Source organism: Osmia bicornis, chromosome 8 (genome assembly GCF_907164935.1).
Source record: "Osmia bicornis bicornis chromosome 8, iOsmBic2.1, whole genome shotgun sequence".
NCBI classification, from domain to species: domain Eukaryota; kingdom Metazoa; phylum Arthropoda; class Insecta; order Hymenoptera; family Megachilidae; genus Osmia; species Osmia bicornis.
The window spans coordinates 10,459,227-10,484,427 of record NC_060223.1 but is presented as its reverse complement, the minus strand read 5'-3'; the positions used below and the strand labels follow the sequence as shown (position 1 = coordinate 10,484,427).

The 25,201-nt window shown below is 39.3% G+C and overlaps 3 protein-coding genes across 20 annotated transcripts in view; 2 read left to right on the top strand and 1 right to left on the bottom strand.

The window, feature by feature from the left end:
• Nucleotides 1-19,002, top strand: part of LOC114877671 (pleckstrin homology domain-containing family G member 5-like) — a 50,613-nt gene extending 31,611 nt beyond the window's left edge. For 7 of the 15 annotated variants that reach the window (XM_029190555.2, XM_029190553.2, XM_029190556.2 and 4 more), the window contains 16 exons: nucleotides 7,806-8,030; nucleotides 9,558-9,661; nucleotides 10,668-10,804; nucleotides 12,977-13,056; nucleotides 13,968-14,244; nucleotides 14,517-14,662; nucleotides 14,727-15,038; nucleotides 15,222-15,371; nucleotides 15,433-15,693; nucleotides 15,799-16,050; nucleotides 16,124-16,338; nucleotides 16,424-16,612; nucleotides 16,709-16,938; nucleotides 17,268-17,494; nucleotides 17,827-18,091; nucleotides 18,153-19,002. In XM_029190555.2, the coding sequence (XP_029046388.2) occupies nucleotides 7,806-8,030; nucleotides 9,558-9,661; nucleotides 10,668-10,804; nucleotides 12,977-13,056; nucleotides 13,968-14,244; nucleotides 14,517-14,662; nucleotides 14,727-15,038; nucleotides 15,222-15,371; nucleotides 15,433-15,693; nucleotides 15,799-16,050; nucleotides 16,124-16,338; nucleotides 16,424-16,612; nucleotides 16,709-16,938; nucleotides 17,268-17,494; nucleotides 17,827-17,832 (2,811 nt within the window). In that variant the 3' untranslated portion in view covers nucleotides 17,833-18,091; nucleotides 18,153-19,002. Of the gene's footprint in view, nucleotides 1-7,805; nucleotides 8,031-9,557; nucleotides 9,662-10,667; nucleotides 10,805-12,976; nucleotides 13,057-13,967; nucleotides 14,245-14,516; nucleotides 14,663-14,726; nucleotides 15,039-15,221; nucleotides 15,372-15,432; nucleotides 15,694-15,798; nucleotides 16,051-16,123; nucleotides 16,339-16,423; nucleotides 16,613-16,708; nucleotides 16,939-17,267; nucleotides 17,495-17,826; nucleotides 18,092-18,139 lie in introns of those variants that run through there. The other 8 variants (XM_029190561.2, XM_029190557.2, XM_029190560.2 and 5 more) reach the window with 8 other exon arrangements.
• LOC114877674 (leucine-zipper-like transcriptional regulator 1) lies at nucleotides 14,286-23,044 on the bottom strand. 4 transcript variants are annotated; one of them, XM_029190573.2, is made up of 10 exons: nucleotides 22,625-23,044; nucleotides 21,911-22,219; nucleotides 21,684-21,798; nucleotides 21,451-21,617; nucleotides 21,187-21,388; nucleotides 20,768-21,127; nucleotides 20,256-20,706; nucleotides 20,008-20,186; nucleotides 19,418-19,951; nucleotides 14,286-14,469 (listed from the first exon to the last, which is right to left on the bottom strand). In XM_029190573.2, the coding sequence occupies exons 1-9, from the start codon at nucleotides 22,729-22,731 to the stop codon at nucleotides 19,457-19,459; spliced, it is 2,385 nt and encodes a 794-aa protein (XP_029046406.1). In that variant the 5' UTR covers nucleotides 22,732-23,044; the 3' UTR covers nucleotides 14,286-14,469; nucleotides 19,418-19,456. The 4 variants fall into 4 exon arrangements, with proteins under 4 accessions (XP_029046406.1, XP_029046408.1, XP_029046405.1 ...); XM_029190575.2 differs by lacking the exon at nucleotides 14,286-14,469 and having other exon boundaries at nucleotides 19,085-19,576; nucleotides 19,652-19,936; XM_029190572.2 differs by lacking the exon at nucleotides 14,286-14,469 and having other exon boundaries at nucleotides 19,085-19,951.
• A 656-nt stretch (nucleotides 23,045-23,700) lies between these two features.
• Nucleotides 23,701-25,154, top strand: LOC114877676 (ADP-ribosylation factor-like protein 3). Its single transcript, XM_029190577.2, has 4 exons — nucleotides 23,701-24,072; nucleotides 24,188-24,374; nucleotides 24,459-24,640; nucleotides 24,712-25,154. Exons 1-4 carry the CDS (start codon nucleotides 23,926-23,928, stop codon nucleotides 24,910-24,912), a joined length of 717 nt encoding a protein of 238 aa, XP_029046410.1. The 5' UTR covers nucleotides 23,701-23,925; the 3' UTR covers nucleotides 24,913-25,154.
• The last annotated feature ends 47 nt before the right edge of the window (nucleotides 25,155-25,201 follow it).

Genomic DNA, 25,201 nt, shown 5'->3' with positions numbered 1-25,201 from the left:
TCACCTTTGTAACCACCTTGTAAACGGTGAACCTGGGCAATTCGTTGGGAAACCTTAAACATCACGGTCGTTCTGTTCATTTTTGTAATACTTGAGTTACGCCGTACCAACTGACCTACACGAGTTAATTTATTAGTCAACCTTCGTTAGACGTTGCACTTCATATCTGTAATCGAATATCTTCTTGTTGAAATAAATCGACTAGCGAAGACAACAGAACGACAAAAATTTCGTTAGAATCAATAGAGAAGACTCGAAGACACGTCGATCGATTGCACCCAGAGAATCTTCCTCGTTGTTTCCCGTCGAATAGACGTCCAGGAACGCTGGAACAATTACACGGTAAAGTGGAGGATCGTTTCCTCGATGGTGACTGGGTCGATACGATCTCTGGCCATCGTTTTCACTCGACAACTGCACAGGACGGCAAATTATTTCGCGAGAAGTTAATTACTGATGACCACCGATCCAAATTCGTTTACGCGGCGTCCTATAGGGTGCGTGAAATCACATTAAAACGGTCCACGCATCGATAATGCTGCCCACTGAATCATGTCAATATTTTACCGCAAACCGATCCGTTTACACACGTTCTTCGTACACCCTCGAAATTCGATACGTTCACCGATCGATCCACTCTGCATCGTTTGCAAAGCTTGCGCTTATTTTCCCTCGAAACCGCTTCAATTCTGCCTTAGACGGAATGAAAAATTAACATAAGTACGACAAAAGGTTTTGAAACCACGTCGTTGGGCAAAGTACTCGATGACCCATATATTACAACCATCCATGACAACTCACCTATTGTGATTCACCTTTGCCCTAAGCGAAATATAATCTCATCGATTAGTAGTGCCTTAGAACAGATGATTCATGTCTTTGTAAGAAATTAATAACGTGATACGGATCAAGTTCGTACCATTAACGTCATTTTGCGACAAGTATTACGATTACGAGTTGTATTGTGCTGTTCCATCAATCTAAGCGAACGTTTACTTACTTCTTTCAGAAATGTTATTCAAGCGTACGATCGGCCGATTGTTCAACGCATCTTCGTCGACGTGAATGAGGTTAGCATTGCGATACAGTTAAGGATAACTTCCGGAGGAACGGGCCTTTGTATCCGTAACGGCACGTAATTAATGTTGCATGGGCGTGCAATAAATTATCGAACGCGTCTCACGCTATGTTTCGTCGCGCAATGTATCAGATGTTAGTCGGGTAACATTTGCGCGCGAATTATCGTGCGAAGGAAAAACGGAAAAGAATTAATTACGAGGCGTCAACTTAATACCGGTGTAAATTAATCTGTGGGGAAGCGAGTAGGTACATTTGCTAGCCGGCTTAGCGTGAAAATATCGTGCAACGATACGTAACATTTAGTTCGTGCTTAATATTCGAAACGAGACACAGAATCTGTCTCGCACACGAAACTTTTGCGTGCTTGCCTTTGAAATTTATTTAATCATGAAAACTATTAACTCGGCAAATTGCTTTTCATTTTCACTTTGATACGATCCAAGAAATAATTGAATGATCGAGAATATTGTCAAGGGGGATTGAACGAACCTCGTGGCTACGTTCAAACGAGCAAGAGAAGAAAATTTTATGAAATCAACAACATCGTCTTGCTCTCTTTTCTCTCAAAATGAACTGAAAAATGTGAGGGATAGAAGGCGTATGTTAAAATGAACAGGGTTCATTTGACGTTCACAATTTAATTAGCATCGATGACCGGGATAAAAGCCCGGAATTGGCCTGTCTTATAGTTAGAGAACAATGCCAACCTTGGAAACAATAGTCTGCATTCTGAAACACCACGGAAGTGTTAATTTAGCCTTGTTGTTGCCTGGGTTAACCATTTACGTGCAATCGCCAAATAAGCCTTTCATATTCATTCAAATAACACCCTTTCTGACAAACCGCTCGACCAAATACCGATTAACAACTGGTTCTGAATTTCGACGTTTAGTTGCTGTGACCGCTCATTAGTACTTTGTTGCTTCGAAATCACTTTAGAGAACAATCTGCATAATAGAATGATTATGAAACAATGTGAAATTCTTGGAGCATTATAACCTCTGTTCCTCGCGCAATCAATTCAACCATATTCATTAACATAGTTTTAAGAAGCTAATCTTCGAAGAATGCAGAGGGAAAATTTCACGCATAGATTCATTAATGAGATATTTTCATTTGGAGAAAAGTTCTCCTAAAACAATTTTTCTATTTTCTACTTTTTGAGCGATTAGACGAGAGGGCTCCCTTAAAACAATGGTCATCTTTCGCTTTATTTGACAAGAGAACGGAAGTGAGTCGTTTCACAGCAAATGGTGAAAGAAATTTTCGGTAATTAACGCGGTTCCGACATTCCCTGAAGGTGGAACCGCTGACCTTTTTCATGCGAGCATTTCAGTTCCGGTTTTTCGAAAAACAGAACCTCGTCCTAAAGTTTGAATCCCACGCAGAAGGCTCGTTACCGACCTGGCGGCACGGCCTTTTCTCGGACAAAAAACCGGGAAAATCTCGTTGAGCTTTACAAAAGCGTTTGGCGAACAACTACAGCCTACACTCTTCTACTTTCTCCAGGCATGAAAGTTTTCAAAAGGCCGAGTGGCCCGTAATATCTCGATCTAAGGTTGTTCAACCATGTTTGTTGGTCGTGCATTGAACATCGTAACAAGTTCCTCCGTTTCCGGGTGAATCGGTAACCGTGGCCATAATTGAATTTGCAGATTTATCGAAGCAAGCTTCGACCTCAAATCGGGAACCACTCTCGGCTCGATGGAAATGTTATTTACCGTCGAAATCAAACCTCCATCCTCGATTTCCTACTGCGACCTAGAAGGATAAAGATGAGACTCCATCGTCGATTTTCCGTGCCAACCAGGCTTGGAAAAGTTGAGACGGTCGAGATTCCTGAAATTCGCGGCCAGCAATTTTCCAATTAGGCCGGTCGCGATTACCGCTTCCATTATGACTCATAATTAAAGGAAGATTAATGGGAGCGAGGCCACAATCGGATTCCCGACATCGAGAACCTGCGTGATTAAATTTCAACTGGCTCGGAGAATTTTGAGAATTTTCCACCGGGTAAAAGTTTATTTTTTTAAACAGATTATTTCATACCGGGAATCGTCCGTCAAATATTATTTAACTCTGTGATTTTTGATGTGGGTGAATCGACGATCTTCGGCACGAATATCATCGAATCGATAGCTTCTAAACAATTCTATCATCGTCCCCTGTCACTCGACCCCATATACAATATGATACCATTTCGAGCTTGAAGAAAGCTCGGTGATGAATGAAAACGCACCGTCAGAAGCGTGTCAAACAAATCGGGTCCGAAATCATGGCCGCGGTGCGTGAAATGCGAGCATGCGAGAAAAAAGAGAAAAAGGCCAGGATACCGTAATACATCATATTTCACCGGAACATGTATTTGCGTTTCCCCTCGCTGTCGCGTCACGTATCGCCATGAAATTCGTCTACGTGTTACGTGATAAATGGATGAACACCAACCCCCCGGCGACATTCAGTGAAATGTATAAATATAGAAAAGAAAGAAAGAGATCCTGACCCGATAACGACCTGTTATTCCGTAGAGATTTGACTTTTCACGCTGATTTTCACTCTTGATTCTTCTTCGACTCTTCAGAGTACCTAAAGTGTATCCATACCATTCGATATTTTCCATTGAGTACCTTTTTGCTTTCTGTACACGATATTCGAATTTATTTATCAATCTACGAATTCGAAATTAATTCAACAACCAGCAAATTCAATTAGCGAGTTAAATATTTAAGTTTATGCTTCTGCTACACTCTATATATTGCTAAACCGTTTTATAAATAAAATACATGGTAATTTCATATCGGACGAGTCCCAACAGGGAAATAAAAATGATTTTTCCATATACTCGTCGTGTATCTTTATGCACGATGAAATAAATGGAGCAAGCGGTTTTTTTCACGCATAAATAACAACACGGCGTTCGAAGGAAATTTTTCATTTGCAAGATACTCTTTCGGGACCATCGTTTGGAAATACTGGAACGGTTAAAATACATACGGGGTAGTTCCATGCGTTTTCCGGATATGTATTCCCATTTCGCAGTTATTCACTGCTTGAACTGCATTCACGTTGAACAAGAGGTAGAAAAAAAATATAAGCACACGTATCGCTAGCTTATTGCACTGCATGTATTCTACGTACAATAGGTATGATTTTTTTGTTTCAATCATTTTCACGTACGTTCATTGCTCACTTTACTCTATTCTTTTTCTCCTGTAGCTAACAAATTAAAAGTTACTTTTGGTTTCTGCCGACTCATTCTGTACATATTGGTTCTCTGAGGAAAAAAATATGCCAGTCATTTTTCAAAGGAATTGGTTAACGTTATTTTAATGCGCCCCTGCTGGTGCGGCCACCGATTCTATATCGTTTGTTCACGTTTTTTGCTCTTTTTTTTATCGTTTCCCCGGTAGTTTTTATTCGGTCCACAAAACATTTTATTCCCAACTACGGTTACAAACATCAACCACAGGTTTTCGTAATCCTTTGTTCACTTTTTACCAGGAGATTTACTAGAATTGCAATCATCCCCTTCAAATTCAGCGAATTTTTCAGTTTTAATATACACGCAAAGATCCTCCTGTCTTTTTTCCATGATAACCTGAAATGCTTTGTTCCTGATTGGTCGACTGAGAAATTAGAATTTCGCCGTGCATATAAAGTAACTCGCGTTTGTTACTTTACATCAATTGGGTCGTCACTTTTACAGCTGGAGGAGAAACGATTTGGAAAGAACGATCTTCGCCCCTCGTCTGTTCAAATATTCTGCTCGACTCTTTTGTTTAATTATTTCTCACTGGACTGTTTTGACGTAATGTTAATTTCACAGACATTAACAAGTTGATTGCTTTAGGGGTGACTTGAAGTGAAATACAATTGGAAGCTCAGCCATTTTTAGGTAGGAAAATCGTCATAAGCAACAAGAGTAAACCGTATCCTAGAGCTTCGCGAATGGTCAAACCATTAATCAGAAGTGTAGGCTGCATCCTGTGCTCGTGGAATTCCATCCGGACGTTTCGGAATGTACACCGCGTATCATTCATCGCGTGCCATTTTCCATCTGGCACCGACGTACCGTGATACAATTACCAGGGCCTCTATACGAGCGCAAGCAAATGAAACGACCAGTCATTAGCGAGTAATAAATGACGGGGACCCGGTGTCGGCCAGAGAATTTCATTACACGGCTTCTTGCCATGGCCATTTCTATTTATCCTTCTTCGCAGGAGACCCAATAAAACGCGTGAATTAGGAACAACGAAAAGATGAGGAGCGAAATGCTCCAAGAATTTTAACGATTATTATTAGCTTGCGATTCTTTACCCTAAAGGTTACGAGAAGCATAATCTTTGTTCGAATGCCGCGTGAACAAAGATTTTACGTGCCATAACTTAGGTGTCTTAAGTGGTATTGTTATTAAGTGCGCGCGTGCTCGTAAGGCCTTTATCAAGCTGGGTATAATAACGAACTCGTCCGACAAAAGTTGCGAGAGAACCCAATACTTGTCACGTTTCGTTGTAATATACGTCTGACAATGGGTTGTCCGTTTTCCCTTACGCCTCGTATCTTTCACCCTCTAATATGTACCTCCTGTAATTTTCTTGCGTTACTATGAGAGATCTTTGGGTCAGAGATACACTTGGATTATTACAAAGTTTGGGAAAGTTTTAGGTATTCTCAGGTAGTTGGGAATAAAATATCTCCTCTTCTAATGCTGGATAATGAGAACGTATTGAAAAGAAGTTTTCAAAATTTCGAAACTTTCAAGATACGTATGCCCAGAATTAGCGGAGCTCATTAATATCGGAGTTCCAGATTCCATCGTGATTTAAATTAATTCGAACATACAGGACATCGAAGGAACGTATCGGAAACATACTTGAAAGCAGGCTATCAAACAGAGGAGGAAAGCTCGATTACTCTCTCTTTTGAAGTCACTTGACCCACTTCGATGTTATTCGTAAATGCGACTCTGATTGATCTCCGTCGTCTCTTCGAAGAACTAGAAACAAATCAGCAAGACTATCCTATATTCATAAGATTGTTATTTAGTCGTAAAATATCGACAATTGAAGCGCGCCTCTTCGAATATTCCATGCTGCATACGTTCCATTCGACAACGAAAGGTAAACGAAATAGAATTTCTCGGCTATCTTCACATTTCCTGAATCGAGAATATTTCGTATTCTGGGATACATTTTAAAATATATATATACATAGATAGAGGGTGTCTCGATAAGGAAGAGACGAGTTTCTCCTGAGACGATAAATCGAAGATATAAAATAAAATTTTTGGAGCACCTTGTATAAAGAACGTGATAAAATATGAACGCATCTTTGCGACAATTTTTCTCCGTGAAATCGTCGCGTTGCTTCAACGAGTTGATTTATCAGGAAGCGGCCAACTGTGGACAGTAACTAACACGTTCCATGATCGGGGATTAATTTATTGGAAATTTGTCTTGCTCAGCAAGACCATTTCTCTTGTCGTTGAAAAATCGTTTCTGTCCTCCGCAACACTCTACACTAATACGTGATTACGTAGCTATCTATTTTTATCATCTTCTTCCTCTTTCTGGAATATAAAAAAATCTGGATCTATTCCACCCTTGGAGATTTCCTTTCCACGATCTAATACTCATTTCTATCGTTCTTCTTCTTTTATTCTACTAGTTCCTACCTCATCTTCATTCATACACTATCGAGAATATTTTATCAGATTCATCCTCCTTTGACGCCTGGAAACATGTTTTATTCTTTTTAATATTCAGCTCGTCCGACCACGTTTCATCTCGTTCTTCGCGTCTAACGCAATAGCCTCCCCAAAACATTTTATTTTCTTTCCTTTGTTACACTTTCTTCCAAGCCAAAGAAGACTCAACCCGCGTAAATAGATAAGTAAATATCTGTAGCGTAAAAACGAGATATACCAGAGAGATGCTTTCTGGTTCAAGAGCTCGTTTAGCTCACGATGATCGTTTAAAGTATTCCCTAGCGAGTATCGACAGTACTTCTGTTGTACACATCAGTGCACGTTCCAAGATACGCACAACATCGCGTACTCGTGTTCGATGAGATCAATATCAGGTCGTTAGAGAGCATAAGAATCGACATCTCTCTGCACACGATTCCATTCTATTTTTTTTTGCTGAAATCAACAAGAATTCGAGGCAATAGATACTGTCGACGACGAGAAGAGGGCTCGTAAAGGTGTGAATAAATGAACGAAAGGGTTAGATAAAAGTGAAACGGTGTAGGTAGATCGAGATAACGAAGGGTCCCGGGAAGGATGATCGATACTTGGTAAAAGAATCGATCGTTGATGACCCAGTTTCGCGACACGATATTATCCAGAGCGTCGAATTTATTTTTCGCCACGTCCTGGCCTAAGATTGCCAGAAATTTCGCGAACCCCTTAATTACTAAACAATTTGTATGCAATCACGGTCTACGTTCACTCACGTATATTGTTTAGGATATTTTGGATGATATGCATGTGACCTAGTTTGCGATTCTCAATAAAACTGCTTTTGTTCTTCTCCGTATTCAGCTTGTCCGGCCACATGTGGTCACATTTCACTTCTACCTAGTTACAGAGGATGTCCAATAATTTCAATCCTTTCGTTGCTCTAAATGTGCATTTAGGAAACTTCACTATCGAATATATTACGAATGATAAATTGTTCTGAGAGTAATTGAAAAATATGCAAAATTCCGTTTGGTTGCAGGTGCGTTCGAGGTCGTTGACCCAGTTGGACGCTCTGGGCAGCAGCATGCTGGACACGGGAGATCACCATCTGGGGGGTGGACCCTCGCAGCAGCAACCCCATCACCTCCACCACCACTATCAACCTCAAAATGTAGAAAGTAATCCTCGTTTTCTTGTGCCTAACGCCGCGTCCGTCGAGTCCGCCCATCAAAATCGCTCCAGGCACAAATTGTCTCGATCACAGGTAAGTAAAATATTAATTAATCAACTCATACTTTAAATTAAAAAACTTAAATTCATTTGAGCTGGTTTGGTAACTCTAGCGTTGCTCTCTTTCACGTACCCTCCACTTCAAACAGTTACCTTTCCTCCTTCTCTCCTTCGTTAATCCTCAAACACCACACACACTCACGATCTACCGTCATATTATTTTATAGACAAAACTAAAGCCTACGTAACCGTAAGCTATATTACAATTTACGACACCACAGTATATAAACTTGATCCCTCGCCAACTAGAGAAGAATTATTAAAATGTAGAAATATATACCTGGTGAAAGTGGAGCGATCAAGTAGTGACGGTAAAATGACTGATCGATTTCAGGCAATGAAACAACCAGTTTAACCACATCGACTAGCAAATTTCCTATGATTAAGTCCCATTATCGTCCTTACAAGTGATCGTATCCGGTCGAGGCAACCGTTAAGCATAGAATTTTGAAAAGAACTTTGATTGAACGTAACGGCCGCGTTTGTAGCATTATCACGAACGCGTATTTATTTTTATGGACGAGTCGGAATTACCGTGACTCTCCCTGCGGGATCAGCGAAACGTCCTTTTGGCCCTGGTTCGAATCGATATCGCGCAAACGGGCCGTCGCTGCCTAGCGCGATTATCGATTCGCTGGATTTAAGTTTTGGACGTGTCCAAGGACGAGAGCCTGCTGAATTTGTTCGTGAAAAGTTCGTCGATCGAGGAGACCTGGCAAAAAAAAAAAAAAAAAGAAAAATTTCATAAACGACGGTTTTAAAAAAATTCTGCTCTCGAGAATCTCATCAATGAACGATACTCGACACGGTCTGATCGAGTTCAATAACGAAGTTTTTTGTTTCATGCTTCTCGGCAAAGTTTGCAGTGAAATGAAAAATGTGCCTCGAAAATTTCAGAAACTCGCGCAATATTTGAAATGAATTCGTGATACGAAAAGCACTCGGATAAAAAAAAATTGCCTTCAGCTGGAAACAATTTGTCCATCCAATGAATCGAATGCCTGCGTTTTTTCTTTTTTTCAAATATTTTAGTATCGTTCTCTTGTGCGTGTACATATTCGAAAGTTTCGAGTGATCTCAAGAGGTTTCGTGATCGAATTATGAGGGCAAAACTAACGTTTGCGAATTGACTTTACTATACCGCTTTGTTCTACTTGTCTGACCACGCGCGGATCTGATCTACTTGACTGACCCATCGCGGCCTCATTCTACTTGTCTGACCACTAATACCCAATTTCACTGGGAAAATGGGAATTGTTAGCTGCAATTCCTAGTGGTGCGAGGATTTGTTTTATAGTTTAACAAAAGCTATTTTAACCAAATAATACAATGAAACATACTCGGCACATTTAGGTACTCAATTAAAAATTTGATTATCGTAAATCATTGGCTCTCTGTAAAATAGAAAATAACGGTGCTCTCCAGTTTCCGTGTCACGTGTCGGAGTAACTTAACCCTATGTCAAAGCCAGAACGTCTAAATTTGAAAATCAATTTTTCAGGTATCTAGTAGCGAGTACTTCAGTGTCAGCTTCGACGTCTCCGACGAAGCGAGTACCTTAGACCGGGACGAGTTTTTACCTGCTACAAAAGGCACCTGTCTGGCGTAAGTTATCAGGAGGATTCAGTGTACATAATTAGATTGAAATTACTTGCAACTATAAATCAGTGGAAAGGTGTAAGCGGAAACGAAATGTACAGGACGTTATTAAGCATACGTCAACGGTTAAAGGTTAAACTACTGTATTTTATGATTAACATCCGGTCAAACGATTATCACGGTGGACGTTGGTCGAACGAACGCGACGTAACGTCGTCGTGTTCGCTCATGGCTGAAAATGCCGCGAACGACGCGTGTCAGGAGCAAATGAAATTTCAAACGATTTACGAGCTCGTAAATAGCAACGACGAACGGCAATTCCGTAGAATTCCCAAGTCAGGGCTGGATGAAATGGGCGAATTCAACGGCGCGACGGCCTTGAAACAAGACCACCAGAGTCAGTACGAACGGTTCGAGAACTGACCTCGTAACGTTGATTATTAATCGTCGGTGAATAATGAATTATACTCGAGGGGGTGGCTCGAACTTTCCACTGTAATCTTGTCGAACCTACTTGCACTTTAAGAGCTTTAGATCACGACGTATCGCGTTCAAAGCAAATTCTACTTCCACCTACTTTTCTCTCAAAGTTTTGTTAAGGTACCGTTAGCACGTTCTTTACCACTTGTAAAATAATCATTCCCTCTTAAACTCTGCTCTATTTTCAAGAAATTGATTCGACTTCGTGCATGTTGAATGCTGAACACTTCACGTAACGTGTCACTGACGTGTCACTGTAGTTACAGGGGATGATCTTTATCTGTTTCAAAGGTGGTTAGAACGAACGACACTTGTGGGCGTCACGCGCTTGCGATAGCGATCTCTTATGAAAAATTTAAGTGTTTTACTTGGAATAATGGACGAAAGTTTACTCGGACTTATTAGTTGTCATAAATTATCGAATTAAACAGAAGCGGAGATAAATAATTTGAGACAGTATCGTGTTCCTTTTCCCTCTCTATATTTATCACATTGCACGTCCAGCTTAGGAGTAATTAAATATTCATTACAGCGAGGCGTTGAACACTGTTTGCGAGAGGCGAGGTATCGATCTGTCACGGATCGAAGTTTTCGACGGTTTCTCCCCGCCATTGCCGATCCTGACAACAGACACCTCGAGCCTTGGTGGAAAACACTTGCGAATAACAGGTAACCAAGCATCGCATCGATCATTTAAACTATCCCTTATAATCTCCAACGTTTACTCTCTGTGTCTGATGTCCTCGAGCCTTTAAAATTACATGATTAAAAAGAAAAAAATGAGCCTCGACGGTAAAAGGTCGCTCGTTATCGGTAAAGTTGTCTCTCGTAACCTGATAATGGATTCACTGATTCTCCATTGACATGCTTCGACAAAGTTAAGGGCCAACATTTACCAGCCACGTCACGAGTAGCGTGAACGTGACACGAACACCATAATTCATGCGAAATTGATAATAGATACGATCGTGACGTGTTGGTTCGAAGCAAAACCGGCATAATTGATGATAGGGCGTAATGAAATCGACCCCGTCTCGTTCAGTGAAACGTTAGAAATCATATTAAATGACATCTTTAATCGCGATGAAGCGCTAACGTGAGCTAACATTGATCCTCTGAATTTGAAGCTTCGTCGATTGAATTTTCACATCCAATTTGACGGTAAAATAACTATTAAACGTTCCATTTTTATATACGGCACTTTTAGATTTTATTCTCGCTCGAATGTACCAGCGCGAAAGAACTTTGAAGTGGACTTTTGCTACGGATAAATTCGACGTGAACTTTCAGTAGTATAGCTCGATTTATACTCAGCCCTGAGGTGACGCGATTTTTAAACTCGAAATTTCCTTCTGGACGAAACTTATTTCTACTTCATCATTGTGTAGTCAGTATTTTCTAACATTAATTACTACAAACAATCTATGCTCGTCGGTACTGTAAACACGTACTGCTATTGAAACGCTTCAATTTACCGAAACTATATCAGACAACGATGGGCCTAAACAATTTGCCGCGGGCTGTAAGTAGTATGACCCGATTATACTCAGACAGATAGACGACGATGTTTCGATCAAAGCTTCGCTCAACCATGAACAATCCGTTTATCGTACCAACGACCTGCGTTCACGTTTATCGCTCGCAGACCGTTGTTATCGTCTGCTTTACCACTCGCTAGTGGTATCGATCAAAATTGATCAGACCCGTTCTCCTCCAATTTTCTTATCCCGACGTTAATCTGTGGTCTGCTCGTAAAGTCTAGCGAATTGTGCTCATAACAGAACGATTGAATTATTCGTGGTGCGTGTTCGTGGCTAGACTAGGGAGGCAATATCCCATTATAGCTTTATCCGAACCTTCTTTTTACTACTTGGGTTACCGCTTAAATGACAATTACGATGGCTATTTATAGAGCGATCATCGCTACTTTGATTATCATTTAGGTCTTAAGAAATAAAACGAAATTTTATATACATATAGTTAATCCTAAATATACGTATAATCTCCTTTATAAATCGTCTGATCGTGTCAAGCTCGAGTTAAAAGGACCTAAAAATATTTCTAAACTTGTAAAGTCACGACCTTTAAGCCGTCTTTAGAAATATTGCGTCTGTGACGCAAAGCGTTTTAATGCGTGAACAAAAGGGGTCACGCAATAGCTTTGACGAACGTCGTTCCAGATGGTTATCGTTTTTAATGGCTACTCTTTTTTGCGTTAGGTCAGAACGTTTTCCGTTTAGAGCGCGAAAAAACAGGAACATACGATCAGATATAGGCACGAAGAAAGAGAGAAGTTGTAACAATGAATTGGCCTCTCTGTTCGGCCTGCCACGCGAAACTGTCACAAACATCGATAACGCGTTGTTTTTCACTGGAAACGAACTTTGTCACCGTCATAAACAACCGTGGCTGTTTATCAATCACGAATATCAATCGTGACGTTCACTGTTTTAGTTTATTTCTCACCATTGCTAGTAACATCGTGACACTGATCGAACAATTCTATATCTCCGTTGACGATTTTCTATTTAACCCTCGAACGACGATTACCAGCTTGCATCGCATTTAATTAATACTATTAATAAAATTGCAATTGCTATTAATGAAATACACTCGTAGATTTGGGTCACGACTGACTCAGCTGCACCCTTCGAGACGTAATAGACTTAGACGTAATAGTCAATAAGGTGTCAAAATTTCCCTCCAAGTTCTTTTCCGTTCGATCGAATCGGTGAAACCGGAAGCGTATAGGCGGGCCCCCCGGTTGATAGATGACAAAGAGAAAACAACGCTTCCTTAAGCCCTTCCCCACGGTGACCCGACGATTTTTCTCTGTTTCAGTGAAGGACAATGACAAATCGAACTCGAGGTCGACGAATCAGAGGGCCAACCAAAGCGCTTCGCTGAGGAAAACAAGCGGGGTAAGACGGAAACGAAGAAAATAAATGTTCGATGTAATGTACACGAGTACAATTTCATCCATTTAATGGAACCTTGAACACCTGAAAGCATTTTCTACCAAAAGGCGAAAGAATCGATCGTTCGAAGGGGAGGGTTAACCTTCGCATCCCGACACCTCGGAGCCCTTCTACTTTGTTTCCTCCCTCCTCGTTCCATTTCAATTAGCGCTGAATTTTTACCTGCCGTTTTAATTAACACGGATTAATTGACGTGGAATTTTATACAAGAATTGCTCGTACGAATAGAATTGTTTGCCGGCTGTTCGGCTATGTAATCTTCCTCGGGAACGCATTTTCCAGAGTGCTTGGTTCACCTCGACGACTCCGTTGTCGACATGCTCGCTTAATTTTCGATCGACTCGTTCGCGCCAGAGCAAACTTTCATCATTTTTGGTTAGAATTCACTTGCAATTATTCGAATATATCATGGAAACAAATATAAAAGTATCGTAAACCCATCAATTTGAAACTTAAAATTTGTGCCATTTATTTTATAAGATCTTTGACCTATAGTTATAATTGACTCGAAGACAAACTGCAAAATGATCCGTCAGGTGCAAACAATGCCACTAGGACGACGATCGATACCAATCCTCCCATTACACTGGCATCCGGATTCTAATGAGTTGCCAGGGAACGTGGTGGAAACTACAAACGCGATTCCATCGTCATCAATTTGCAGCCATTTGCCTATCACGTTCGAATTCCTTCGATTTTACGATCATTAAAATGAACATCTATCAGTGGTCGCGTTTTACGGTGTAGGAATCCAAGGATGAACACAGTTTTTTCTTAAAATACAGTTTATTTAAGATTGTACAAACTTTTGTGATTTATAATAATAAAATGGAAATCGACTAAATATTCTTCAGAGTTATCGAAGTCGCAGCGGTCGTTTCTTCAGCGTATCCACGGAGGACTCGAGCGTCGACTCCGAGGTCAGCAGCAGCACCACGCTCACTTCCGGTCGGAGTTCCGCTGGGGCTGCGGGACTCAAGACCAGTAAACAGCGTTGGAGTGGCTTTTTCACGAATACGAAGGGTACCAAATTGGATCTACTCACTGCTCAACTGGACGAATACGATAAACATGGTGTACCAAAAGTCACGGACATTCAACTGCCCTATGAACTCACCCTCAACGAAGATGGTTGGTACTTAATTTAGTCGATAATAAAAATAACGAAAACGTTCAATAAATTATGTCAATTTATAAAACCTTTAAATATACATATATTTGTAACAATATTTCATCACCGGCGACGTTTCAAGTAGAAAATATTTGTACAGTCTCCTCTTCTGAATTTGCGTACTTTAATATAAAATTTTCCATGGACGTTGTCGAGGCTGGTCCATGGTCCTGAAATGTCCCTGCCTGAAAAGAAACACAACGATAAATCGTCTTGACAAATTTCATTGCAGCCTTGTACAGCTTAGAGGAAGACTGGCGAGTGATTGTACAAAATTCAGATCAATTGTCAGAAAAACAACAGCAACAACAGACCGCTCTATGGGAGTTGGCTCAAACGGAAGTGGCTTATATCAAGACACTAAAGGTCGTGACAGACGTAAGTGTTTCATGAAAAACTTGGCCTGATTAATAACTAACGAATCGTTTATCTAATGTTTCAGCTGTTCATGGCGTGTCTGTGCAGCCTGCAGGCCTCGAATATCCTGAACGAGGTCGACAGGTCGAAACTATTTAGCAATATACCCGAGATCCACGCCGCCAATCGTTATTTCTGGACAGAATACGTATTGGCGATGGTGAACTCTTCGAGAACTACTGGTCAATCGCTCGATCCTGGACACCTTTTGCAAGGTTTCGAGACGTTCGAGCAAACGTTCGCACCGTACACCAGATACTGCGCCGAACAGAGCAGGTGCCAACAGTACTGCAGAGACCGTTTGAATGATAATCAATTATTCACGGTCTATCTGGTGGTAAGAGGGTTGGAACATTGTCATTAATCCTTTAGCTATGATAGAACTATCAGTTATAGACTATAGACATACGTATCCGCTTAGATTGACATGTTTGATTTACTAGCGTTTATTGGGAATACACGTGTGATTAATACAGACGATTTGCTCGTTACTATTGTTTCGTGTTTCTGTATTTATCAGTGGTGCGAGACTCAGAAGGACTGCAACCGGCTCAAACTCCTCGACATATTGGTTAAACCTATGCAGAGGCTGACCAAATATTCGCTCCTTCTGAAGGCGGTTCACAAAAACACGGAGAACGAAGATCAGCGAGCGGAATTGACGCACATGGTAAGAGTGATTCACCGTAATTAGCTACGAAAAAATTTCACTCGTCGGTCGAATGTTATAGATCAAATCTGTAGACGATTTCGTGGCATCGGTGAACGCCGCTTTAAGGAGGAACGAAGAGACAGCACGATTGGCTGCCGCTGCCTCTCGTATAGAGAGCTACGATGTGGTGGAGTCTAGAGACGAAGAATTGGAAAAGTTGATTAAGACACACAGTATGTTTGACATCACCACCGTGCCAATTCCTGGTTGTCCGAAAGACACGTTGAGGGTGCTTCTTCGTGAAGGAGATTTGAAGTTGAGGGACGCTGCTAGCAGTAAGGTAACGAAGTGCTTTACACATAGCAGGTCTTCGAAGTTTACCATTTAATCGAAGAACGTTACAACTTCAAGGCTGAATAAACTCGTCGACTAATAAACTTTGCAGATGGAAGTACATGTACTGTTGCTGACAGACATGCTATTGATCTGCAAGCCGTCTACCAAGAAAACCTCTTCCAGCGGTCTAAGTGGAACCGCCGGTGGTTGTCTGAAGATAATAAGACAACCGTACGTGATCGATCGCATCCGAATATACGAACTAAAAGAGCCAAGCAGCTTAGGATTGGTATATCTGAACGAATACGGGGCGGCATCAGCTGCTTTGGTTCTCAGCGCTGGAGAATCAAAGCTGGCTAAGGTAGAGACGCGTGTAACTTGGGCTGTCCAATGTTCCAAACTCCGTATATAACGTTACCGTGTTCCGTTTTCAGTCTTGGATGGAATCCATAAGAAAGGCTCAACAACAATTCGCGTTAATGAAGGTACCACCGCTTGGAGGTACCATAAGCCTAGGAGCAGTTAATCGACAACCCAGTACTTTCCTTGGGGATGTTGATTTTGAGGGTGAAGAGTGCGAGGGTATTCCAAAGACTCCTCGAGGAAGCAGCAGAGCCTCGAGAGTAAGCAGTCTAGCCCACAGTCACAGGTATGTCACTAGATCCTTCGAACAAAAGGTTCGAATAAGAAGGAAACGAACAACGATATGGAAATTTCACGAAATCTGATCAAAGTCGCGAAACTGTTTCCAGTGGAAGCATAGAAATGGAGGGTGTATCCCCGGGAAGCAGCAGCTTCTTACCCAGCTACAATCCAAGCAGAAACGTCAGCGTAGAAACTAGCGAACCACCGCGTGCTTCGAGCGTGTCGTCCGAGGAAGGAGGTGAGAGTTCCGGACACAATCACAGACCATTGCAGATAAGGTAATTGAACACGAATAGATCGAAGAAAATTCACTGGATACGTACACAGAGTGGAGAAAAAAGTGCAATCTGACCAACTGTTGACCATTATTCTAGTCCTAACAAATTTGATAATAGACGATATCTGCTGAGTAAGTCACCGACGCCCAACACGCTGAGCGTCCAAGTGCCAGCCTACTCTAATTTGGGCCAATCGCTGCCAAACTTGACCCTAGCCACCTCGCCACAAACATCGACCGTGTCTCCGACACCGCCAAACTCACTTCTTATCGTACCCCAAATAACAAAGAGCAAGGACACTTTGCTTTCACCAGGGCACCGAGGTAGCAATTACCCACGCGGGAATATATCATTTCTTTTTTTCCTCTTTCTTTTGTCCTTGTTACCCTGTCAGAGGCTTATTCCAGCGAGAAACACCGAAAAACGTGGCACGCTGCATGCTTGAAGAAGTTGCTGGTCAGGTTGAGCATTGCGACAATACGATATTGAATTAAGATCAAAACTGAACTTTTATTTCTCGCTGTACTCAATCTGCTTGCTGTTGAAAAAATAATTTCTGTTTACCTAATCTCTTGCTTTAAAATAGTCTAAGTTATAATAATAAAAGATGGAAATGATCCGTACGTTATGGTGTTAATAGAAGATATATTATCAGGTATCTCGTATCCACCACCGTCACCTCCGAGAGGTGCTCTCAGAAGAGCATTCGCGATTCCACAGTCACGAAACCCACCCCTCGTTAAAACAAGACATATAAGCACGTCTGTGACCCAAACGGTTCAGCCTACGATGAACCTGGACACGGAAGCCATTGAGGAGAGACGAAGAAGGCTGGAACCTTCGCACAGGATGCCATCGACGAGCAGCATCGCGGAGGAAAAGGTTCTTTCAACACTAACTCGATCTAATTTTAACGCATTAGTTTGAATTACGCCTCCTTCGAAACGTTCTACTATACCAGCCTCTTGAATATTCAAACAGCACGAATCTCACTTACTGCCTAGAGGTTTGTTAATGACGAAATAGAGCCAGCTGAAAATCAATATCTACAACACCCACGTTGTATTTCTTCTCTTTCCTTGCCCTACATAAAGAAGAAATTATTGCTCTTAGTTCGTTAATTTAGATGAAGCTCGTTCCACATCAATTTCGTACGACCGTTGTCCCATGTATTTTTTCTTTTTTTCTTTTATTAACCACATAATTTATTTCAGAAATGACGAGAACTAGGATACAAGAGTAACCTACCAAGAAGGTAAATTGCTAACGGACCATCTACTAATTTGATGAGGGTGTACGTGATACGTCGTGTTTAGAAACAAGACGTTGCTTTCTGTTGTCTGTATGCAAGTGCTGCACACACTTTCATGCAGAATCAGAAAATGGGTTCAAACGATCGGAAATGAATTCAATTTTGAAATAGACGAACGTCTCGTACTCCCTTGTGCCTACGATATGAATCGAGCAATTTTACAATCGGTAAGTATATGAACCATCTATATACATAAATGAAATATGATGAATCAGTAATCTGTTTCAGATTGGGGCCATTCGAAATCAACGCGAAGTTTGTACCACGACCGTATCGTTGTAACTTATTTGATTCTAGCCGTATAACTTCTTAGGTCTCATTTTGTAAATTAATCAAAGATGAACTGAGGCTAAAAAACGACTCACGTTTCACAATGTTACCCTAGTTCATTTAGAATTCTAAGCGACGAACAGAACAGAATAATAAAAAATGGCCTACTTAGAGTAATTAATCTTACGAGGACTATTTATCGTGATTTTAAGTTTAGACGAGTTATAATGCTAGCTGAATTTAAGACGCCTCTAGTGAATAATTTTAACACTTAACAACCAGTTCGAGTTCACGATTTAACGAATATTCAAAGTTAAATAACAACGCGAACAAGTTTTAGAGGATACACGCGCGTAGAAATAAATTACACTTTACGTAGATGAGAAATTGCGCTAATTCCTCGTACAAGCTTCGGTATAAAAGTAATTTAAAGAGAAATAAAAGCGTGAAAGAATACGAGACGCATCAATGAGCGAACGAGAAAGGAAGAAGATAGAAAGATATGTTTACTTTAAGTACAAATTCGATTTCGCAATATTTTGTTCAAGAGACTGAACTAAAAATGAATCGGGGCTGTCGACGAATGCCACCCTAACTAGAGACAACAATACGTAGAGAGAAAACAAGAGCAATGATTTTATACGAGCTCCTTATGTAAGGTTTCTTTTGACCCCCTCAAATTTTCGCAGCTTGCATTAAGCTTAAAGAAAAAAAAAAGTGTTAAATTATCGTAAAAAGAATAATCGATTGTGCGTGTATGTACGATCGCTCGCGATCAAAGTCAAAATATAGTACATAATTTATTAAACATTTATCTCTTTCAGCACCCAATCGAATTCCTCGTTCCTGAACAATGAATATTATCATTGTAATAACAGTCAACTTAAAAATTTATCCAAATATTTACAGAATTTTATTGATCATTGCATAATACAATACGAAAATTTCATACTAAATAAATTAAACAATTTTAAGATTTCTAATGATCAGAGATTGTTTCAACAACCCCTTCGATGTTATATAGACTCTCTCTATTACTCAACAATAACAAAACTTGGAAATTCAACGCTTGAATATAAAATAATATTAAAAAAGAGAATGTTACAAATTATTTACATATGCATACGGTATTTCAAATTTTTTTAACGCTTATCTACCATCTAATCATAACCTAAGAGGTAAAAGATGTTGAAAATTCTTAGAATGCTACATTGCAAACTTACTTGTACGATTGCAGGCCGACGGTACGAGGCAAAGATCAGTCAGCAATCATTTGCCATATCTTGACACGTTCGTGCCTCGCTACGTTCATCTGCCAATGCTTCCAAAATGTCCAACAATAGTTCTCGACTTAATTGTTTAAGTCTGGGAACCCTTGCAACCTGTAGCCGAATAAAATCGTGTTCCATAACAAAAGGAACACTCTGATCTGTGAGATATAAAAGAAAGAACTGTACCTTTGTAAAATGATGTACAATAAGATTCAAAGCATATTTCTTCATATCAGCAGCTTGCATTCTGTCAGCAGCTTCCAAAATTTGTATCACATTTTCAAAAGTGACGTTCATTTCAAGATTCTGTTTGCAAAATGCTTGCAATCTATTGTTCGTGAAACCATAGAACACTGGCGCGGTGAACAAATACAGAGAATCTTCAGGAGGCATTGAAACGTCTGCGTAATAAATGTACCTTAACAATGAATCAAACGAGTCAGAAGATGGAATCATTTCACCGATCTGTATCTGAAAGAAATATACCTACGATAGGAATATTAAATTACTTGAAACGAAGAAAACAGATATTAAATATTCACATTCACTATATTATTTCCTGGCATAAACGAACGGAACATTCCCTCGAAATAACTACACCGCGCTGCAAGAATCGCTTTATGAGCTGGAATTGGTACGCCGTCTAACATTAATGTTATATCACAGAATTCTCGACCGACGCTTTTCAAAAATGCCTCCATATCTTGTTCCAACGTTGTCCCTGAAACAAAACTCAAATTTAAATAAATATTTGACCTAATATTAATTTTTTATCATTTTCTATTTGTACCTGTGCTAAGGTCACATTGTCTATGAAAGACTCCCCTCAGGGGCACCTGCCTTTTCCTAATGATTTCAACCATCAAAGGTTGATCCAAAGTCTCAAATTCTTTGCTCATTACAATCTCATTGTAATTACTCTCCTTCACCACAAAACTTAGACAAAACTCTTTTATGAAATACAGTTTCAAATGAGCAGCATTGTGTAATGCTTCTAATACATTGGCATGGCTAATGGTAGCCTTCAGATATTGAACACATAGTTGTTCCAATCGTTTCATATTAAATTCCAAAGCTAAACGATACACATCCATCATAAGAAGCACGATTCGATTGCTCAATGGGTCTTCGACGCTTTTATTCGAACCATCTTTGCTTCTTTTAGTTGGATCGATTCGATCGGTGTAAATATAATTTAATACCATTTCGAAAGCTTCCGGTACAGCATCTGTTAGTCTCACCTATCGTAACAACATACCATCAAATAACAGTGTTCATCGCTAATTAAAACAATTCATTTACCTCCAATAAAGGGAGATCTTTGATTGATACATCCACAATACCAAACACTTCCTCTAAATGTTTATCTCGCTTTTCTCGTGCTTGCCTAATACGAGCTCTAAGAAATTGAGAACGAGCTGCTACCATTGCTATATGAGCTGGTATTTTTGTTTCTGAATCACCAACTACAAATTCGACATCGCAAAAAAGACGTCCATTTAATAACCTTCCGAAATCATCGTGTAAAGTGCACTTTGGATAGGATGAAAATTGAAATCGATATGTTTCTCCGGATCGTACATTATTATCAACTGTACCGCCAAAAATGAACATTGCCTCTCCGATTACTGCTGCCGCGTGGAATAGTCGACCGGATGGAACCTGGAAATAGAAAAGCGAAATAAAAATTTGTACTACGGAGTTTATTATAATATTTATACCTGACTGTCAGCAGATGGCAAAATGATATTCCACGTTTGGGTATCAAGATCATAGCAATGAAGATCATTAGGTAGGGTAGAATCAGCAGCACCGCCAAATACATAAAGATGCCTATCAAAACTGACCATGGTATGACCATACCGACGCGCTGGTGGTGGTGGTGCACCTCGAAGAATGTGTTCAGTTGAAATTCGTGTCCATCTAATGATGTATATTTTTTTTAAAAACACAATAAAATTTTAAGATATAAACAATGGATTTACCGTTTCTCTCGAAAATGAAATTGAAAGAGGCTATTAGTGATCTTGGCTCCGCTCTGACCACTAAATACAAACATCGATTCACGTGCTACGGCAACCGGAAAGTTACAACATGTTGGTGGACAGTCACCAGACTGAACAACTTCCTCCCATATCCTTGGTTCTCCAGGCTGAAAGAAATTAAAAATGAATTAACATACTGATATGTATGTGCTACAGTTTCTATATCAACTTACTAATAATGATATTGTCCACATATCATTTAATCTTGCATTTCCATCATACCCTGCAAATATCCATAACTTATTGTCATATATAGCAGCTCCATGTGCAGACCTAGCAACAGGTGTTCTACAAAAAAAAAGGCATAATTAATATGCCATACAAGTATCTGACACGCATAACTTGTAAAAAATAATTAAAAGTAGAAATAAGTTAATGAGATTAGATGAGTAAAACATACTTCCCAATAAACTTCCATTCAGTCCATTGGCCAGTTTGAAATCGATATTCAAATAAGTCATTTTTATTGGTGAGATTTGAATTGGAATGTATATCACCAGTGTAACCACCAAATACAAACATAGAAGAATCATGCACAACTGCTGAATGATGATAACGTGGAGCAGGAGGTATTCCTGTTGCAAATGCACGTCCCCAGGACTTTTCTTTCACATCAAATCGTAACAAATCATTCAACATTCTTTTACCATTATCACCACCAAAAACATATATCGCATCTTTGTATGCTACAACAGTATGTTTGCTACGCCTGTGTATAATACAATATAGTGAACTTTGGAGTAATGCATTTACAAAAGCTTTTCCTAATTATAACACTTGATGCAAGGAAATAAAGAATAAGAAAACATCTTCAATGAATTACTATTGTAATTTAAATAACATAAAAATTCTTCAAATCATTTATTATCATTTATTTACAATCTCTAATTAACAATCATAAGTAAAATGTCTTTAACAAGTTATAAAACAAATAAAGAAACTGGTAAATGCTGGATACAATTGAAACACTGATGCACGATTATTGGAATTAAAATTTGCTGTAACAAAATTATTGATTGTACAAATAACAATTTAAGAAATCAGAAAAAGTGGAAAATAATCTGTCAAAATTGAAAATGGTATTTGAAAATATAAAATGAAATAATCGAATTACCTGGCACCGACAAATTCGTCACATTCTGGCATACGTTGCCAGCGATGGACTGTTTCAAAAGGTCCAAAATCAAGAGTCAAACACTCTGCAGTCGCAACATTATCCATTTTCGCTTATTTCAAAGAAATACAGTCACTTTAGGAAAATCATGCTTAACCTATAGTTTACCGACTGAATCATATCTCATATTTTACAAACTCAAAGCTTCCATTATACAGAAATAAATCTGTAAACATTTCCAAGCTCAAATATTAATGACGCTGTATTATAATATAATAAAAATCCTATTTATATGATTTAAAAGGTAGACAAATCACTCGTCTATTGAACTGTCAAAACCGTATGGTTATATCGATCGAGTGGAGTACAGTCGGGGTTACAAGAGAACACAGTAAAAGTATAAAAAATCGTTTATTTTACATAGTTTACACAATTAATATACAAAAATCACAATAACAATACTTCTTTTAATTGAGTTCGATAGTAAACATGGATACGATATGTTGATTTTAAACTATCATAAGAAAAGTGTAAGCGCTCCAAACTCTACTCTTATGAATTTGATGCGGATTTTAGTTCGTCCACCATTCACCGCTACATTTGGTGAGCTGATGTCGTTCCTCCCAGGCGCCAATTTGGTACCACTGATAAGTTAAAAGTTGCCCTTCAAATCCCTAGAATAAGGGTGAAGATTTTATAGAACCTTATAGCCCTTATAGAACCCCCTGTGGCTCGGGGGGCTTAGAATACGGCCACGGTATCCCCTGCCTGTCGTAAGAGGCGACTAAAAGGGGGATGTAAAGTGTGAGATTTAAAAGTACGGACAAGTATGAATGAAATTAAAAGTACAGAAGTATATAGCATAAATAATGTAATTGAAAATGGCGCGATAATGCGTGTGGCCGATAACTTTTCGTTAGGCAAAAAGGGACAGATCCAAGTCCCTGGATTACGCCACCCTCAATAGAGGGAAACTTATGAAGCGAAGTTTTGCCCTTATTCTAGGGATTTGAAGGGCAACTTTTATCTTATCAGTGGTACCAAATTGATGGCTAAAGAAACTGTTGGTATTTTGAAAGTGTATTTTATTGTGTACCGTTACATGTTCACGCGAATGCAAATACTATGGTAAATGTGTTTGATGAGACTGGTAATTACAAGCACACCGTTTAAACGATGTAAAGTACATATCTACATATGATGCGGCTAAGTGATAACGCATGAGAGAACGTGCTAACGCGCGGAATCGACACCGAAAGAGTTGTCTACCAATTTCAGTCTTTCCCTAAACAAAACAATTAATGAGAAGAATGGCACGAAATGTATTTCAAAATGGTAAAAAGATGTTTTGGATCGGTTGCGCGTGTATCGGTACGTACATTGCGTATCGATATTGGAAAAAGCGAGAGCTTCTGACAATAGACGAAGGTTTCGAAGATGTGTCAAAGGTTAGAGTCTCTATTTTACTCGAATGAATTTTTGATTATCAACATTGAACATCAGTTTCCTTCGTATTTACATGTTCAGAATAAATTTTGGTAGCAGTTACTGTTACTTTTCTAGGCTGACGATAGTCGCGAAAAAAGGGTACTTCTATTGGGTTTAGATGGAGCTGGAAAAACTTCAATTATAAATCAACTATGCGTTGCAAATGGTGATGAACATTCTTACACTATTCCTCCAAAACCAACAGAAGGTTCCTCTGTATATAGAATAAAAAATGGATTGTATTCTTATAATGTTTGGGACAGTATGTACATTTTATTATTTCTGATAAAACATCTCTTGCAACATATACCCATATTGATGTTGTTAAATATAATTTGATTGTTAGTTGGAGGTGCAGATGCTACTAGAAAATATTGGACTGCCTTTTTACAAGATACAGACCTTCTGTTGTTTGTAGTAGATGCATCAGATGTAAACAAATTATCTTTGGCTGCTATTACTCTCAAGCAGTTGTTAGGCGATGCAAGATTGGAAACTGTACCAATTTTAATAATTGCTAACAAACAGGTAAATGTAATTTAACAAAATCGTTATCCCATCGTTCGCACGATATCTAATATATTTATATATGAAATCAGGATTGTCCTAATGCACTGAAACTAGATGAAGTTAAGAAAGCTTTAGATTTATTAAGTATCTCCCCTCATAAGCACAAAGTAGAAATAATTGGATGTCAAACAAGACCTCTTCCTGAAATGCCAGCAGAAACAACTGAATATACCTGGCACCATACATCTGTGGATACTGTTAGGAAAAAAATATTCTCAATGGCCACATAATTTTGTAATTATTTGTTTTTGTTTAAAGTACTTTATATATAAACAAGAAAAGAAAAATAAGGAAATGAGAGAGCAATGTGAAGGGACAGTATGTCTGGTTCAATGTACTGTACATACATTCTTCATGAACTGAATCTAGGTGATTAAAAAGAATTTGTTCAAACTGAACCTTTTTAGGAAAAGAATTCATGCTTAGAAAGATAGAAATAAAAACATACAATTTTTAAGTATTTCTCACTATATTTGCAGTTGTTTAACTTGATTCTAATTTTTACACTGGTTTCCTCAA

Bases quoted from the DNA above. Each gene is read 5' to 3' on its own strand.
- LOC114877674 (XM_029190573.2), bottom strand. From the start codon at position 22,731: ATGGATAATGTTGCGACTGCAGAGTGTTTGACTCTTGATTTTGGACCT. The intron at 21,389-21,450 runs GTAAATCCATTG...ATACATCATTAG, and splicing joins TTTCATTTTCGAGAGAAACG to ATGGACACGAATTTCAACTG. The intron at 20,707-20,767 runs GTAAATGAATTG...TTGTTACGATAG, and splicing joins AAGATCTCCCTTTATTGGAG to GTGAGACTAACAGATGCTGT.
- LOC114877676 (XM_029190577.2), top strand. From the start codon at position 23,926: ATGAGAAGAATGGCACGAAATGTATTTCAAAATGGTAAAAAGATGTTT. The intron at 24,073-24,187 runs GTTAGAGTCTCT...TTACTTTTCTAG, and splicing joins GTTTCGAAGATGTGTCAAAG to GCTGACGATAGTCGCGAAAA. The intron at 24,375-24,458 runs GTATGTACATTT...TTTGATTGTTAG, and splicing joins TTCTTATAATGTTTGGGACA to TTGGAGGTGCAGATGCTACT.